The sequence below is a fragment of the Microtus pennsylvanicus genome, chromosome 1 (assembly GCF_037038515.1).
Source record: "Microtus pennsylvanicus isolate mMicPen1 chromosome 1, mMicPen1.hap1, whole genome shotgun sequence".
Lineage (NCBI taxonomy): Eukaryota > Metazoa > Chordata > Mammalia > Rodentia > Cricetidae > Microtus > Microtus pennsylvanicus.
The window spans coordinates 65,407,875-65,427,141 of record NC_134579.1 but is presented as its reverse complement, the minus strand read 5'-3'; the positions used below and the strand labels follow the sequence as shown (position 1 = coordinate 65,427,141).

Sequence of the window (19,267 nt, the reverse complement as noted above, 5' to 3'; positions counted from 1 at the left end):
ATCACTGTGCTAAAGAATCAAAACCCAAAGCTTAAACCTAAAGACAGCAGGTTTCTGTTGTCTAGGGCAAGGCATGAAGCTAGAATGGAAAAAGCCTTATCTTCCTCTGAGCCTAGTCCTCTCCTTGGCTTTCCTCCCCCTCTATTTCTAACTTCAGGGCATATCAGAGATGGGGTTTTCTGTATCCATGGCCAAGCACAGCTTAATTTTAAGGAAGTGACCCTGGGAGTATGCACACACACACATACATGTCTCCCTCGCTTGGATTAAAACTGAGTGTTCTTGCTAAATTTTGAGTTTCTGGATTCCTACAGGGAATGAACTTGGGATTCCAGTTAGAAATGATGGGTTTCTGACGCGGCTTTGTCAGTTTTCAGTTTCTCAGTCTTTAGCTGTCTACTTGACTTGAATAGCTTCAGACTCTTCGTGTGCGCAATGGGAAGGGGAGGCACTACGTGCTATGTGTCTTTGCTGCTGACTTGATGCACAGAGTTTATAACCTCAGAGCACATAAACAGTGGTGATTGTAATCTATGCCACTATTATGCCACTGAGATGCATTTGCCACCCTTCAATCAGCAAGCCAGCAGTTAAAATACACAGCCTTACATATATTTGTTGTGCTAGCCAAAGACTGGTCCCAACCTAGTAAATGTAAGAGATTAGACACCCTGAGCAGAAAGGTGTCGCTGCAAACAGCCTACAGAGAAGATGCTCACCTGTCTGCAGCACCACCGCTCTCACACTTCCGGAGCCAGCTGCCCTGGCCTGGATGACCTCTGTTCCACAGAAGAGAACATGCCGCCTGGGATCTGCTTCCGTCTGCATCTTCCAGGGTGCAGAGCTGGCCATCTGGGGTAATGGAGTTTTGGTGACAGGGATGCTTTCTCCTGTGGGAAACCAGGCTCTAGGTCACTTTGTGGGGTGGGATGCCTTTCTCTTGTACAGCACATTTACATTCTCTCGTGTGTCATGGAACTTCATCAGGAGCCTACAGAGGAGCAAAGCAGCCTAGGTGCTAGGGATACAAGACAATCATAGGTTCTGTTGGTGAGAGTTCTGTGTTTTAGAAAAGGAGAGTGGTATGTAGCCACATAAGTAAAATGTCATATTATAAATGCCATATGTACTTCAGCTTAAACCTAACCATTCAAATAGGTTGGGGAAAGACATTTATGGAAGAGCAAGCTGTGTGGCGAAGAGTCTGGGATGCAGGGAGTGCAAAGCCATTAGGCCTACACAGATGCTCACACATACAGAACCCCAAGTATGACACAGTTAAGTGTTTAACTTTTTCTGTAGGCCCTGGGATCCGGAAGCAGGGATGTGGTTAACTGCTTAAATTTGTAGAATAATACTACAATGACTTGTAAGACAAAATTCTCTACCCACGATGCAAGGGATGAGTTAAAGTGTCAGGCGGTTGGTGGGTGGAAAGTCATCTGGGAAGTCACAGCTGGAGGGGATGGAGCCTGAAATGCGGCAGGTGGAGTGGAAATGGAAATGAAACACTAGAATGAAGAAATAAGAAGTGAGATGCTACAAAAATTAGGAAGGTTTTGCATCATCCAGTCATAGAGAAGAGACAGAGAACTGAAACGGCTTCCTGGACCCTGGCTTGGAGGCTGAACAGAGGACAGGCAGCGGTATATATAAGTAAGTATATAAAAGTAAGGTTTCTAAGAGGACCAGGCACTGCCTTTGGGCTACTGTGGACTGGAGCTACCTGTGGAAGAACCATATTGAAAAGCCTTGTGTATGGTTGACAATTACTTGGGCCTGGTGTTCATATGAAGCCTTGTCTAGGGACATTTAATCAGAGATCACCAGCTTAAACATAATAAGTAAAGCAAGAGAGAGAGAGAGAGAGAGAGAGAGAGAGAGAGAGAGAGAGAGAGAGAGCAATTACTTAAGAATCAAGCAAAAGGTGAAAAGAGAAAAGGACAAGAATACAGCCCTGCATGGTCTGCATGGTGCCAGCAGTTAAGGATACAGAGAAAGAGAAGATAAAGAAGAAATCCATCGGGCATGGTCAGTGCTAGAAGCATCTACAAGGAGCAGGGTGTTAGCAGGAGAAGGAGACATGGGAGAGAGGTAGACTAGTCAACTGAGACAGAGCAGTCAATAAGAGGAAGCAAAGAGTCACAGACATGACACTTGTGACTCTGGCAGCTTGTGCCAATGCGCTGGGAGGCACACACTGCAGTGAGCTGAGTACTAATACAAGCTAAGTCTGAAGCTATGGAAGCCGCCATGGACAGTTCTGAGGAAGAAGCCTTCAGAACTTCCAACTGGTCTTTGCAGAGCAGGTAGTAAAATGTCAGCACACGGCTATGGTCATTAAGAAAATAGTCCTGAACACTAGGGAAGTCCCAGAGTTGATGGGATTTAATGAACCTGTGGATACTTGGAAAATAAACCTAATCCGCCATAATCGCCACCCACTTTATCTGTAAACACACAGGGAAGGGAGATGTGCATCCTCGTCTCCATTCAAGCCTTTCAGGCCTGCTTGGGAGAAATGCGTTTGCTATGGACTTTAATAGAAACCACAATACATTACTGTGCTTCTACTGGTTCCAATGTCATCCCTGTAAAAGACATCCTCATCTTACAGAAATGTCATGGTTGTGCTTCACAAGTACAAGATCACAAGGACACCCTTCAGCTCAGCACGCCAGTTAAAAATGAATGAAAGCCAGCCCCAAAACTGCAGTGCAAATTCTGGGAGTTATAGATCTGTCCAAGGTTGCTTCGTGGACTCTTGAACCTTTGCAGTCAAGTTTATAAGTCCCTCGGCTTTGACCTTATGGATTTCAGGATGTCATTGGTGGTTTACAGAACTTCCGAGTTTGTAAGGGAGGTTTTATGCAAGTTTGCCAAAGAAAAGACATGATTTTGGAATGTCTAATGATCCCCACCATCTTTTAAGGTAAAATGAAAGGCTGTCATCACCGTTGGCTGAAGGAGAAGCTGTACCACAGTCAGTTCTGAATGTGCTGACTGGAGGGCACAAAAAAACAGTCTCGATTTGAATGCTCAGATACAACCCCAGAAGGACGAAGAAAGATTTACAGAAGCAGGAAGGTCGCACGGCAGCTTCAAAGCTTGCTCTGAGCAAGGCTGCCATTCGGGTAGAGGAAGAGCCAGCCAGAACCATGATAGCATCCGCCCTGAGCCAGCCCAGCGGAGGCTGCAAACGTGGAGCTCCAGCCATACCTGTCAGCATGCCTTCATCCACCACACAGCTGCCATCAATCAGAATGGCATCACATGGCATTTGCACTCTGCTCCCTGTCAAAATTAATAAATCTCCAGGCACCAGGAGGCGGGATTCCAGGTCTTGGACTCCAGCTGAAAGTAGGAGCAGACAGTCAGGTTATGTGCTCGCAGTGAACAGCCCCGCCGCTCCATGCAGGAGATTCTTGGAGAAGCAACTAAAACGCGCAAAAAGAGAGGCTAGTCCTCAACATGGCTTCAAACTCTGAAGACGAAAAGAAGGGAGGAAAGAGACTCTGTGAAATAAAGCCCCCAGGGTGGTAACAATGGAAACAGCCAAGAAAAAAAAATAATGACAAATTCAGAAAACATGTTTGATGCTAGCAGACAAAGGACTAGTATTTTTCACATAGGAAGACATCTTCAAGCAAGGCAGGTACAGCAACTGTGTGATAAATAGCCAGTACTAACAGGTCACACACATGCACAAGTTGCATGCTGAGTATTTCAAAAGCTGCTTGTTTTCTTCCTTCCTTCCTTCTTTCCTTCCTTCCTTCCTTCCTTCCTTCTTTCCTTCCTCCCTTTCTTCCCGGATCCCTTCCTGGATGCCCTAGCATCTTTCTTCCATTATTAATCTCAAAAATGTCATGGGGCTGGGCATATAGGCAGCTTTAAGTGTCCTCTTGACACAATCTGGAGCCATCTGGGGAGAGGCTCTCAATAAAGGACTGTCTATTAGGTTAGCCTGTGGGGAATCTCTGTCAGGGTAGCCTCAGATGGGTTAAAATGGGTGAGAAGACCCACTGCGGTGCTTAGTATGAGATGATCCCCATATTCTCAAACGGTTATATGTGTGGTCCCCAGCTGGCAGCCCTACCTGGGAGGTTCATGGATGTGGCCTTGCTGGAGGAAGTATGACACTGGGCGTGGTTTTGAGAGCTTAACACCTCAGTGCCGTTTTGAGTTTACCCTCTCTGCTTTCTGTTTGCCGCTAGAGACATAAGTTCTCAGATGTTCCCGCCACCATGCCAGCGTGCTGCCAAACCTCCCCACCATGATGGTGATAGATTCTTAACCTTCTGGAACTTTAAGGGCAAATAAACCCTCCCTTTTCTAAGTTGCCTTGATCACAGTAATTGTATCATAGCAATGGGAAAATAACTAAACCACCCACCTCGAATGTGGGTGGAACCATTTCATGGGCTAGGGTGTGGATTGGTGACAGGGAGAAGGAGAGCTGAGCGCAGGCAGGCATTAATTCATTGTTCTCTGTTCTCAACTGTACATGGAATGGGCCTAGGTGCTTCATGTTCCTGTCACGTTGACTTCTCCACTGTGGGGACTGAGTGTTAGTTACTCTTTCTGTTGCTATGACCAAAGCAGCTCATGGAAGTAATGTTTAATTTGGTGCTTATGGTTCCAGAGGGGAAATGTCCATCACTGTCATGGTAGGGGTGTGTGGCAGCAAGCAGGCCTGACTTCCGGAACAGCAAGCTAAGAGCTTGCTCACATTTAGAGCCATAAGCAGGAGGTAGAGAGCACAATGGGAGTGGCAAAAGGCTTTGAAACCCCAAAGGCCTCCCCTAGTAGCACACCCCCTCCAAGACCATACCTCCTAATCCCTCCCAAATAGTTCACCAACTGGGGACTCACATTCAAATATCTAAGGCTATGAGGAGCATTTTCATGCAAACTACTACAGACTGTAACCTGGAACTGCAGCCAAATAAACCCTTTCTCCCATAAGGGGTATTTTTTCAGTCTGTAATCACAGCACCAGAAAATGAATCTATGCATGTGGCTGGGAAGATGGCTGTGCATGTGTCTGGAAAGATGGCTGTACATGTGTCTGGGAAGATGGTTGTGCATGCGTCTGGGAAGATGGTTGTGCACGTGGCTGGGAAGATGGCTGTGCATGTGGCTGGGAAGATGGCTGTGCATGTGTCTGGGAAGATGGCTGTGCATGTGGCTGGGAAGATGGCTGTGCACGTGGCTAGGAAGATGGCTGTGCATGTGTCTGGGAAGATGGCTGTGCATGTGTCTGAGAAGATGGCTGTGCAAGTGTAGACGGCTGTGCATGTGTCTGGGAAGATGGCTGTGCATGCGTCTGGGAAGATGGCTATGCATGTGTCTGGGAAGATGGCTGTGCACGCGGCTAGGAAGATGGCTGTGCATGTGTCTGGGAAGATGGCTGTGCATGTGTCTGGGAAGATGGCTATGCATGTGTCTGGGAAGATGGCTGTGCACGTGTCTGGGAAGATGGCTGTGCATGCGTCTGGGAAGATGGCTATGCATGTGTCTGGGAAGATGGCTGTGCACGCGGCTAGGAAGACGGCTGTGCATGTGTCTGGGAAGATGGCTGTGCACGTGTCTGGGAAGATGGCTGTGCACGTGTCTGGGAAGATGGCTGTGCATGTGTCTGGGAAGATGGCTGTGCATGCGTCTGGGAAGATGGCTGTGCATGTGTCTGGGAAGATGGCTGTGCATGCGTCTGGGAAGATGGCTGTGCACGTGGCTGGGAAGATGGCTGTGCATGTGGCTGGGAAGATGGTTATGTACGTAGTTAGGAAGATGGCTTGTGGTGACTGGTGGTATTGGAGTCTAGGTGAGATGAAAGGTTATGTGCTTGGCCTTAGCTCTGACCAACCAAGCCCAGGTTGGCATCATATGCCACAGCGGTACCCTGCTATGAAATGTTGGGGTCTCCCAGGTGATTAAGGTGTTTACATGGGAGTGAGACTGGGTATATTGAAAGCATCAACCATGATGGAAGATTGGTCACACCCAAACTGAATGAATACAGTAAGCAGATCTAGTGAAGTCAGTGAGAGCCAGGTTTCTCACAGAAAAAATAAAGTTCAAATACAGAAGGAGATAAACCTTAAAAGAACCCTATTACGTGAAGTTGGAGACATCATGAAGTAGTGTGTAAATATATAAGAATATCCACATATTAATATGATTCTGGTCAGTTTGTTAATATAAACTCTCTGATATTCTTCTGAGAAAGCCTAAGGGTTCTGAATAAGGACAAGCACACTTTACACCCAAATACTGAGTTCTCGATTCCAACCTCACTCCCAAACCCCCAAAATGAAATCACGAAAACTTCTTAAAGAAAAATCTGATAGCAATCTGTCAAATACATAACATAAAATGGACATGCACTGTGACATTAAATAGAAAAGCGTTAAAACAGTGAAGACAGACCAAAGAGATATCAAAGCCATGTAAGGGGGCTGGCTGCCTAAATCTGAAAAGATTTTAACAAAATAAATAAAAATAAAGAATAATATAGTCATTGAGCAAGCAGGACTTCATTAATCCAAAATGGCATAGGTTATGGGTTACTTATGGGTATATAAGTAAAAAGAAAAATGGATTTTTTTCCTTGCAGCAAAAATGGCCATTAAATAATTAAGAAGTTCAAATTAGAAAGTCTTTCTTTATCAAGTATGAAAGTAATAATTAAGTAGAGAAACATAAGTAGTGGGTAAAAATTTGATGAAGATAGTCTATTTATATAGTCTCAAAATATTTCTCAACAAAATAACTATTAATTACAAAGGGAAAAAGAGCAAACTTTAAAATGAAAAGAACTGGCACACACCATATAATTAAGTAACCTAACTTATTATCATTAGTAATAGAACAAATTTAAATTATGTACATCCTGATAAGAAGGAACACACAAACACACACACACACACACACCACACCATCATGACTGTGAAATGCCAAATTCAAACATAATGACATTTTACAAAATAACCAGACTGGGAGAATATGGGCATAGAAGAAACAACTGAAAAATACTAAGGGTATATGGCAAATAACACCATTGTGTGATCCTGGATCCCTTTCTTACAAACAGCATTACCGAGAAAACATAACAAAGAACAGACCAAGCGTTGTCAGCTAGCTTCCTGATGACACTTCAGTTTCCTCAGGAGGATGTCCTAGTCCTAAAAAATACACACTCGACTATGTTGAAATTGTGGAACCACATGTCAACAGTTCATTCTCCTTTTCCTTTTGTATCTATATGTAGGTGTGGTATATGTACATCTGTGTGCATGTTTGCGCGTGGATGGGTGGATGCATACATGTGCGAATATGTGGATGTGCACGTGCAAACTCCAAGCTGACATCAAGTGTCATTTAACTCCATGTGTTGAGGCAGGATCTCTTGCAGAACCTAGGGCTGATGATACTGACGAGCTAGTTTGCCCCAGAGATCCCCTGTCTCTGCTTTTGGAACACTGGAATTTCAGGTGGCTCCCACATGTGCCCAGTTTTTCCATGGGTTCTGAAGAGCAGGACCCTTGTCCTCACAGTTGCTTAGCAATTGCTATATTAACTGATCCATCTCTATAATCTCGGCAACTTATTTTTAAGTCATTCTGGGAAATAGAAATGATCTCTTTTTACAATTTCTCTGTACAAAAACAGTAGGAGGGCAGATATGCATGAGATAATATTGCTTACCTCTCCAATTAAAAAATCCAGTAATCTGCCAGCATATTCTGCTGGCAAGGCTCTGAGGAAATGGGCACGCACACATTTCTATCTAAATGCAAGCTGGCACCATCCCTACTGAATGAAATTTGGCAATATTTGTCTAGCCAAACTGTGTGTGCCTTTATTCTCTAAGCTAGAAATCTTGCTTCTCAAAATCTATACTAAAAACATACTGATGAAAATATGAAAAACATATATAGAAATGCTTTTCTGTAGCATTATTTATGGTGGGGTAAGACTGAGAAAATACTCAACTGAGGACTGACTGAAATAATAATGGTTCCTCCACGTGAGAGAACTACAAATCCTAAGGAATGAAGAATGTGTAAATATCCTGATATAAAAGGCCCATGAAATCATAGACATGTAACTAATAGTTAAATTTGGTATACCTTTGTTCATAAAAAAGGCAGTGTGATTATGTAATCTCTTTTGTATGCATAGTAAAAGCTATTACTTTTTATATAATTTGCTAATATTTCTAAATTTAAGAAAAAATTCAAAAGTGGCAAAAGTGATTGTGATAAATAAATAAGGCAAAGGGGGAGAGAAAATAAGTTGAACTCGCCTGAGTATCTTCTAGCTTATGAATTTAAATTTTAAAACATTGAGATATTTTTAGAGTATCCATGCAAAATAAAAATAAATTTGAAAAGCTGACACTAAACCCCTAAGACAAATGACTGAGATGAATCTGTTACAGTGTTGGCAGAGCCACGCAGAGAACTATTTGGAGTGATATTGAAGCGTAATTTATTAAATCAAATTGTATGTTGGGCTCTGTTTCTAATGAGCCATCACAATTGGAGTGGGGGACTCTTCAAAACCTTGTAAATTGTTTTTCAGAATTTCTTCATTGCTGAGAGGGCCAGTGTATTATTTTGAGGTTATTGTATGTAGGAGGACAAAACAGATGAGCCATTCTTGGTTCTCTGAGAACTGAAACTTCCAGCATAAAGTGGAAACACAAGTAGAATCCTCCCAGCAAAGTAGAGCGTTTGTAGTCCTAAACTCCATCTGTAAGTGCCATTAAGAACTCACACTTCACTGTACCTTAACTTCTTCACTGAGTATGCTTCTGGAAACTGCCTACGAACAAAGACTCGCGTGACAAAAATGAGATCCCTGACACTTCAGCTGAACACTCCCAGTCAATGCACGCCAGAGATAAGTAGTGAATGAACAAATATTTGCCTTTAAAAATATTTATAATAGCACCACAGCTCAGATAGACTTAAGAATGAATCTGAGAAAGAATGTGCAAGCTTCACATACTAACAACAGCAAACTACAGATGAGGGGAATCAAAGGACACCTAAAGCAGTCCACGTCCATGTAGGAAATATCCAGAGCTACAAATATAAATATAAATAAACCGACCTAATGATTCAGCACAATACCAATCAAAATCTCCTCACAGTTTATAGAAGTAAACCACTAAAGAAACCGTTTCCTGAGTCATTTTGAAAAGAAAAGAGGCTGTATTTATGACAGTATATTACAACAAAATACTTGACCATAATCAGCTTCAGGGAGGGAGGGCTTACAGTGCAAGAGAACACAGTCCATCGTGAAGAGGGAATCACGGTGGTGGAAGCCAGAGACAGCTAGTCACAGTGCATCCACAGTCAGGAAGCAGAGGGATGAATACTGGTATCCAACTGGCTTTCTCCTTTTTATTCCACTCAGGAAGCCAGCCCTTGGAAAGGTGCCAGACATGGTTAAGATGGGACAACCCACCTACCTTAGCCTAATGAGGATAATCTTTCATGGACATGCTCAAAAACAGAACTACTCGAGATCATCCATCATAGACGTGACTCCTGGGTGACTTCAGAGCTTGTCAAGTTGGCAGTAGTATTAACCGTCACAAACCATCTCTGATCAGCTTGTCACTTGAGCACACCATTTTAAGTTGTAAACTCCACTCTTATCACTAGGACGTTTCCTTTTCAGCTCAAAATGTGATATACATTTAGTCTGTCTCTAACAGTCCCCAAATCTTTAATGGGTCCCAGCACTATTCAAAAGCCCAAAGTCCAAGTCTAACCTAAGCATCAAGACCCACTCTTAAGTTATGTTTAAAAGGTTCACATTTTTAGGTACGAGTTCCATATTTTTAGCATGCAATATTACACCATAAACCAGTAGTTCTCAACCCTTTTAGTTCTGTGACGCCTTAATACAGTTTCTCTTGTTGTAGTGACCCCCCTATACCATAAAATTATCTCATTGATACTTCATAACTGTAATTTTGCTACTGTTGCACATTGTAATGTAAATATCTGATATTCAGGATCTCTGCTATGTGACCCCTGTGAAAGGGTCATTCAAATCCCAAAGGGGTTAGGACACACAGGTTGAGAGCCGCTGCCATAAACATTCTAACTGCCAAGAGAAGAACGGGTCCTCAGGAAGGAATGCTGAAAGCAAAGTATGATCTGAAGGCAGCGAAGCAGATCTCAAACCCTACAGCTCCCTATCCAGCACCTGCGGCTCATAATGTAATCCCATGGGCTTCACAGGGCTTGGGCAGTCCCGCTGTCTATTTCTGGCACTTTCAGCATACATGGCCTCTTTCTTAGGCCAATTCTACTCCATGCCTGCAGCTTTCCCCATCAGATATACACGGTCCTAGCATCCTGGTGTATCCGCTGACACGTAGACGCTCCAGATTCAACCAGTGCCCTCTTAGGGATCCTTGCAAGGACTCTGACCCTGTCACACATTTTGTAGCTATAGCAGCAGCTCTCCGGAACAACAGACCATGATCATGGATTCTATGACCCCCTCATCATTGCATCTTTCATGCCTTCAGAATCAATAACATATGGACAGTGCTGCCAAGTTCTTCTGCTAATAGAGGACTCCAGCTCTATTAGCATCTATGTGAAGACCCTGCAAAGAACTTTCTTTAGGCAGTTGATTTAAAGGAGCAGGAATTCCCGTTAGCTGTAGTCTCAATTTCAGCTCTCTTCCTTTCAAAGAAGTTCACATTTCAAGTTTCAACCTTTGATGAATGGAGTCTTGCCATTAAGGTACATTTCTTATTGCCCCAATGTAGAAAAAGATATTTCTTTTAAAAGTTAGTCTCTTTTTCAGTATGTACTGTAGCTCCAAAGTTCTTCCTTCCCAACCAACTGCACGGTTTTACATCCTTCTGCCCAAATTTCTGCTCCATTTCACTGTAGCATGGATAAGTGCAGGAAACAGTAGCCATGAAACAGCCAATGAATGCTTTGCTGTCAAGAAATATCCTCCATCTAACTATTTACATTGAATTCAACTTCACTCAAGTTCTCCAGACATGGGTAGAATGAAACAAGATTCTTGGTCAAACTATAGCATGAATGCCCCCTTGCTCAATTTTTGATGGAGTCCTTGTTCCTCTCTGAAACTTCATGAGTCTGTTCCTTTCAGCTTTTCTTGTCTCCTCGATTCCCATCAGAATGACCCATTGAACTCTGTTTTCAACGTGCTAGGACTTTTCTACCTGAAAGTACCAGACTCTTCCGTATTCTAGGCACAAAATAATTTCAAAGACCTAAGATCCACATGGTCATATTTATCAGAGCAACATCATTCCGCAGTGCCAATTTTCTGTATTAATTACTTTTTTCCTTATTGTGACAAAAATACCTGACAATAAGCAACTTAAAGGGGGGAAGGATTTAGTTCAGCTTACAGGCTGAGAGAATGCAGTCCAACCATGGAAGCAGTCTGGGAGCTTGAAACAGCTGGGCACATTGCTTCTAGTCAAGGAGAAAACAGAGGAATACTACTGTTCAGCTTTTCAACTTTTCATTCAGTCTAGGGTCTCAGAGTCATGCCATCCGCTGTCAAAGTGAGTCATCTCTCCTCAGTTAGCATAATAATAATAATTTTTCACAGACATGCTGAGGCTAACCTGATCTATATAATTACTCATTGCTACATCCATAAGTTTGTCTCCATGGTGATGCTAGATTGTTCCAAATTAACAATCCATATTATCCCAAAGGTGGGGTCTGATACATCAAAGTAACACCGAAAGAGAATAAAAGTGAAGCATTGCTTATTTAGATCATGTTACAAATGACATTGTGTGACCCTAATAGGATAAGGAAAGAACAAACCTCAGAGTCCAGATAATGGCCCACCTTCATAGACAACGAGCTCTTAGCTAAGGCACAAAGGCAACCCATTAGTGCAAAGTCCGTCTTCTTAAAGAAACGGCATCAGAGAATTTAAATACCTGATTGAGAAAAGTGAACTTGGGTCTAAAGCATACAAAGCAGAATGGTGAAACCACAAAGTGGAACTAAAACTTAAAACTATATAGAGAAGCTCGATGACCGTGGAATCTGCAAAGATGCCGAAGAAGTTAGACTAGAAATATAACCCTTAAAGGAAAAGGCTCATTGACTGGACTTTAAGAAATGCAAAAGCCTTTGCCCTTTGAATGATGCTGTGAAGAAAATGAGGAGATGGATCGTAGACTGAGAGGAGATGTCTGAGTGCAGGCTAATGTCAGGGTCACAATTTAATCATAAGACCATCTACTTAACAAAAGATACAAATGGATCGATCCTTCAGAAGAGATATGTGAGTCCCACATAAACCGCTGAAAAGATGTTCAGGGCCACTAGCCACTGCAGGAATGCAAATTAAAGCAGTAAGATGCTTCCTCAAATGAAAGTGGCTAAAATTACGTAGATTGGCCATACGGAGTGGGGGCAGGAATGTGGAAATGAGATTGTCTTATGCAGCAAGAGGGAATGGAAATGCTATAATCATTTTGGAAAACAATTCGTTATCTTCTTATAATGTTGAGCATCTACCACAGGGTTAGCTGCTCTGTAACTGGGTGCACACAAGGAATGACAGAGCGTGTCTGTGGAAGGACCCACACCTGACTGTTCACAGCACTCAGGTTTGTAACAACAACAAAAAAATGAGATAGCCCAAATGTCATCCTCAGATGGATTAAACAAATGTATACCCATCTAATGGTATACCTTAGGGAATAAAAAATAATGTACTATTAATACTCTTAACAAAAGCTGGTGAATCTTACACTGTGAGCTTTGTTCTCCTCTTGACAAATTAATTCAAAATATATTATAAAAGACAAAAGAATGCATCTCATACAATACCATTCACGTACAATTCTAAATAGAGATGTTAACCTGTAGTGACAGAGTACAGATGCATGATTGCTTGTGTATGAGGGAGGCAAAGTGTGAGGAAGGACAAGAGGACTCGAGACAACTGTAGGCCATAAGTCTTCCTGTCCCTCCTGTCAGCTTGATGGGTTCAATACTTGTATGAGTATACACATATGTCGTAATCTACCAAGTTATGTACCTTACAGGTATGTTTGGTTTGCCATGCTAACTCAAGCTCTATAAAGTGAGTTTCCTTGTTATGATGAATAGACCTCAGATTCCTCTTTCTAAGTAAATGTATAAGAACATACATATACAAATGAGTTGGTACAAATGATCATAAAACCAAAGCTGAGTCACTTTCTGGTGGCCTGTGGATATAACACATAGGTATAAAAGAGCGGAACTTACCTTTTCGCTCACATACAGAGACTGTTATGCTATTATGTGATTCGACAAGATGGTGCAGTTTTACAGACTGCTGCAAAGAGAAGGAAAATAAACAACGTTTATCTATTAAGTACAGACCCCAGCATGGAGCTCAGAATCGTGCAAACCCTCTGTCAACATGGAGGGCTTTAGGCTGCCAGCTGGACACCCTGAGTGGAAGAGATCGTCTTTCCACTGGTGATGCTTTTGATAATTTAATCACCTTGAAAGTGAATCAAAGAAAGAGACAAAAATAAATATGTTTTATTCCATATTTAGTAAGAAAACATTGGGTGAATGACCTGTTTAAGCTTCCAATCATTTCAGGTTTTCATTTATTTTATCCTACTATTATTATTTGAGACACTCCCTAAGGGGACAGGCTCACAAGGCTCTGCCTCTCCCAGGAGGATTGTGGGAAGTTAATGGCTGCTGGAATTGAGAGTGTGGTTTTCTTGAGGGATATAGTCACTGGTAAGTTGCCTATGCTCCAGAAAATAACACCTAATCCAAATTTACACAGGCAACCTTAATAAGCCAGTGGGTCACACACACACCATCAAAGGAGGAGCGGGCCTTGTAGGAGAAAAGGTTTCAGTGGGATGGGGGAAGAATGAGAGAAGGTAATGAAGTAGAGAAATCACAGTGACCAATATATATATAAAATATATATATATATATATATATATATATATATATATATTATATATATATATGAAATTGTCATAGAATATTTAAATGACACTCTGGATTGTTTTTAAATCTGATAAATATGCCTTAAGAATATTCAGTACAATCAGATACGGTCAGAGAGCATTATGCTACTAGCTCATCCTTTTATTCATTTCTGCATTCATTCAACTAACACTCACTAGCAGCTTTTATGTCCCTAAGGTTATGTTAAGAAAGAAGATAGAAGGGAAAACAGAAACATGACTCTTACTGTCAAATAAACTTTCTTAAAGGTACATTTTAAAAATATATATATTAAAATATTTATATATTTTAGTCACTTAGTCATATAGATAAATAAATTTAGGAACAATAAACTAGACACATGCTTCTATGTAGTACAAGTTACTATAGATATAAAGGGTGAAAAACCTTATATAAAGTTCTCATTGCTGCTTTGCTTTAGTAGCAAAAGACTATGAAACACTTAAGAATTGATCAGCAGTCAAAATAGTCAACACATAATTATAAAACTACATTAGATCTAAGGAAAACATCCGTGTTGATATGGAACAATATTAAAGATATACTTAGTTAAAATGCAACTGCAAAATAGTGCTTATGGTATACTTTTATTCTGAAAAGTGTGTGTATGTGTGTGTGTGTGTGTGTGTGTGTGTGTGTGTGTGTGTGTTATGCCAAAATGTAAAGAACATCTGACCCCAGTAGGTCCTAAAAGTCCAGCCTGGACACTGGTGATTCTTCCAGTGGAAAGGGATCCTATTTTTATTTACAGTGTTCCTCTGCCTTAAATTATTTAACATACCTGCATATTGTTCCTTGTACAAGAGAAAATGACTAGCTAATTTTAAATGTTTTTTTTTTAATTTCATTTCAAATTACCTGTAGACCTTGGGATTATATTGGTGCCTTTAACAAAAGTCGTTTAGATGGGAGCATGAAGGAAGAAATCATGTCAGCATGTAAAGAGTGAAATAAAACTGTTTAGAGCATGAGAGAGAGTATAAAAAAAAAATCAAGATTTGTAGTAAAAGGAAGAAGGAAGCCATAGCAGCAACTGAAGCTGGGTGCAGAGCAAAGAGAAAATGTTCCTTTCTTGGAGTTTTGTGCTTAAGACTGACGAAGCTTGAGAATGTTGAACATGGATAACCTCTTGGGAAGGCACACAGAGGAGGTGGCACACACACCCTAAAGGGAAGAGCAGGTGTCTGGGTGCAGACAGATGATGATATCTTAGGCGTTTCCTTTACTGTGGCAAGAGGGAGGCAGAGCCAGGGCTGCAGAGATTAGAGCATTTGGCAATAGAGAGTGGGGAGTTGAGCAAATTTCATACGAGGCTTTTATCAATGTGGAGGCACGGTTTGTAAGATTGTCTGCTGAGAAAGCAAAGATGGGCACCTCTGAAGAAAGACAGCTTGAAACGTATTTTTACAACGTGGAAGAACACTTTGATCAGGGTGCACAGAAAACTTGCCAGGAGGAAGTTGGTACTCATGGGTTCATATGTGATCAACTCATCTGGGCTGTGTGGTTTTCTTCCAACAGCAACTAGACACCCTGCTGTAAGTGTAATGGAACCCAAGTGGTAAACTAGAACTTCAGTAGGCAGACACCAAACAAACAAAAAGATCAAGGAGTGTATATTAACACGGGTTCCTATGTCTTCTGAAGGACTAGGATTGCAGCAAGAGAAAGGGGTCACCGCTGGACGGCGGCAGCTTTGCTGTGCTTCCATAAACATAAACTTGTTTCACATGGATGGGGCAACGCTGTCTCAAGACTCTTGTAGAAGAACAAACCGGTGAAGCCAACCACACGGCCAAGGGAAACTCACCTGTCTGAGATCATACACGGTCAAAGCTATGGAAATGACAGACATGAGGATGATGGCAAGGGCATATTCCTTGTAATCTTCACTGAACCACAAACAGACACTGAAGAGTTGAAAGATGTAAAATGGATTTAGAACCTGTCAGCAGACATAAAGACAGGAAGACAAGAATGGCATTTGGGCTTCACACAGAGCTGTTCATTGGCTCGTTTTCGTAGCTGGCATGGTGACATCAATCACTCCGCACGATATGCTATTCTTCTTGTTGCTGTATTTGATCAACTGGTTCCACATACTAGAGAATGTGCTGAGCCACATCCTCTAAATCTTTTCATTTCTTTCCCATAATTACCTCCCTAAACAGAAGTCATTACTTATCTCTACTATGAAGATAAGGACACAGAGCCTCAGATCTTGAGAAATTTGCTCAAGGTCATACAGCTATGATTGTCATGGAGCCAAAAATCTAAACCCTTAAAGTGCTCTAAGCCCGGAGCACTTATTTTAATCATGGCTACACTTGGCAATCTACGAAGTTGCTCTTCACATGCCATTGTGGCAAGCATCAGAGGAATCAATGAAGAGAAGATGTTATCGCCTCCCATTTATACTTCCTGGACTCCAGAAAGGTGGCATACTCAGGTCTGCAGAATTCAACTACCCCGTCTAGTGTCCACTCTATGACAAAATGGCACAAACAATGCCGTTAATGAACTTTTCATTGGTGGATGAAAATAAGACTGTCTTTTTCCATAAGTAGGGAGCTATGCTGGCGGGGCAAGTGGTAACCACACATCTAGGTCACTGGGAGGGAACAGACATCAACATCAATGATCACAGTCCTGACTTAGTTAAAAATAGGTTGTGTTTTTCTCAAATTCATTGTAGTTGCTCACAGGAACAGAAGTCCTGGCTTCTGGTGAGGGAGGAAGCCCACAGAACCTTTCTCAAGCAATTTGCTTTACTTTCTGTCATTCTCAAACATGTTTAAAAATATTGAGAAAGTATCTTGAATTTAGGAAGCCTTTTTAAGGCAAAGATAAATGGAGATGGGATATCAGCAATACACAGAGGACTGCTATATGGTTTAAAAATAATAACTCCAACAATAAAAGCACAAGAGAGCATTTTTACCTTAGTAAACGATGGTCAAGCCATTCTTTCCCTCTCACACATACATTGAGATCGGCAGAGCTTAGGAAGGCTAAACAGATATGGCTTTCTCCTTACAGTTTTGGATACTGAGGTAACTGTATACATTGTCTAAGAAAAATATTTTTTTCTTCCTAAAATAAATGTGATTTTGGTTTCACAGAACTGAAATGAGCTGAGCGGCACAGTATTTTAAGAAAAGGGGAAACCCCAGCATTCGTCTCAATCATCACATAAGAAGAGGACCCATGAGTGCCCCAGCCTGCACTGGAGTGTGCAGTGTGCACAGAGCGTGAAGGAAAAGAGCGCGTGGCATGTCCGGAAAGCATGGTTGGCATTCTCTTAAGACATCTTATTAACGAGCAGCATCCTCAACTGGCCAGACAAAAATTCATCATGTTCCACCCAATGTCCAGGCAAAACACTGGAGAAATTACCTCTTTGACGAGCAGTTTCCAAATAGGTGTGATTTCAACATCAATAGCATTGGGCCCACATATTAACCTCCTACAGAGAAAGACCACAGAGCAGTCAGTCAGCAATGAAAGAAAACTAGCTCCCTGCACATTCAAAAACAAAAGTCTGTTCCACGTTCCTTTTCTCACTTCCCGGGGTCAACTGAAGTGTCTCTTGTTATATAGCACACCCACATGTCTCAACGTAACTGAAGAATATGAGGGGTCGTGGGAGCAAAACCAGAAAACCAGATCATGAACTACACTCCCTGAAGTCTAAATATTTCCCCCTAAGGAGTACTTTCGGTATCTAATATTAGCTACTTTATCCCAAATGCTTTCAGAACTCATATGTTCTCAACTCTTTCTCTCTCCCTCCACTAGTCCATGGAAATGGAATGGGGAAATCATGAAGATTGAACATTGTAGTGGCACGGAAATTCCATATCTGTTGATGCCCGTATTCAGGAGTTCAGTGAGGCTGAATGTTTGCTTTAATGTGAGCAGAAAAGTCCTTGATTCTCAGAAAAAGTTCAACATGGGACTTATACATCCCACTACCTGATAATCCCAGAATTGGGACGTTTCCATTATGCAGAGACATGGCTTTTATGAACACTTTTCTTGTGGAGAATACTAACCATTCTCTGGGCCTTCCGTTTAGACTCTCAGATAAAACAGCTTTGCAAAGTGCGTTCACTATGGTCCTCCATTTTTATGTAAACACAAATAATTTGGGTAATCTCATGAAAATGAAGACTCTGCTTCAGTAGGAGTAAGGGGCATACCGGGATTCTGCATTGCTTACAAGCATGCAGGCAATACTGAGGCTGCAATGGGCTCCATCTGCACCAAGTACCAGGAATAGGTCTCTATCCTCCTGCTTTAAGATGTGTGTGTGTGTGTGTGTGTGTGTGTGTGAAATTGTGCATGGTGCCAGAAGAGGGCACTGGATCATCCACAACTGTAGTTTCCTGTGGTTGTGAGGAGTCTGATCTGGGTGCTCAGAGCAAACCCAGGTCACCTGGAAGAGCAGTAAGTGCCCTTAGCAGCCAAACCGCATTTCCAGCCCCTTTTTCCTCATTTTATGGCTACGAGAGTAAAGCCCAAATGGAAGAGATATTTGCTCAAAGCCACAGATTCTGAACAATCAAGTGCCCACTCCAAACCCTGTTTCTCTGCTAGTGATTGATTTGGAATGGTGGAGCTACACACACACCTTATAAGGTCTTGATCAAAAGCGCTGTGAGTGGTATTATGTGGAGCTCAGCCAGTCTCCCCCACCATGTGTGCTTGTATGTACACATACATGTGCGGTGTGTGTGTGTTTCCATCTTTTTGACCTTGTGAAGCTCAGCCAGTTTCCCCCGCCATGTGTGCTTGTATGTGCACATGCATGTGTGGTGTGTTGTCTATTTGTATGTGTATGAGTGTGTGTGTGTGTGTGTTTCCATCTTTGTGACCTGTTCAAGCCATGAAATCTTTCTGAGCTTCACACTGCACATATCTTCTACGGGATTTGTGGTCATACCTGTTCTACCCCCAATACCATCAAAAAAGGGGACGGGGTTTCTCTGAAGATGTATGAGATTGTGCATTGAACACATCTTTTTTTTTTATTAGTGAATCAAGACTGCCTACTGGGCAGTCTTTGGAATCACAGCCTTTTGGAGCTAGTATAGACACAGTGCCTGTAGTACCTGATCTCCTGTTCTTCTGATGTCAGACCTAATCCGAATTTTTGATGTATCTTTGCAGAACTGAGCCAGTCTTCCAGGGAGCTAAAACAATAGGAAGAATCCAGTGATGGTGATGTTTGC

The 19,267-nt window shown here is 42.0% G+C and overlaps 1 protein-coding gene across 4 annotated transcripts in view; it reads right to left on the bottom strand.

Moving 5' to 3' along the window:
• The window catches only part of Atp13a4 (ATPase 13A4), a 128,689-nt gene that overhangs the window by 50,800 nt on the left and 58,622 nt on the right, over window positions 1–19,267 (bottom strand). For 3 of the 4 annotated variants that reach the window (XR_012910086.1, XM_075967577.1, XM_075967568.1), the window contains exons 5-10: window positions 19,148–19,228; window positions 17,430–17,499; window positions 15,844–15,978; window positions 13,299–13,368; window positions 3,220–3,354; window positions 720–890 (exon numbers count right to left, since the gene is read on the bottom strand). Coding sequence is in view for 3 of the 4 variants with exons in the window: in XM_075967577.1 (XP_075823692.1) it covers window positions 720–890; window positions 3,220–3,354; window positions 13,299–13,368; window positions 15,844–15,978; window positions 17,430–17,499; window positions 19,148–19,228 (662 nt within the window). In the remaining variant the exon portion in view is untranslated. The remainder of the gene's footprint in view (window positions 1–719; window positions 891–3,219; window positions 3,355–13,298; window positions 13,369–15,843; window positions 15,979–17,429; window positions 17,500–19,147; window positions 19,229–19,267) is intronic. The other variant, XM_075967573.1, reaches the window with a different exon arrangement.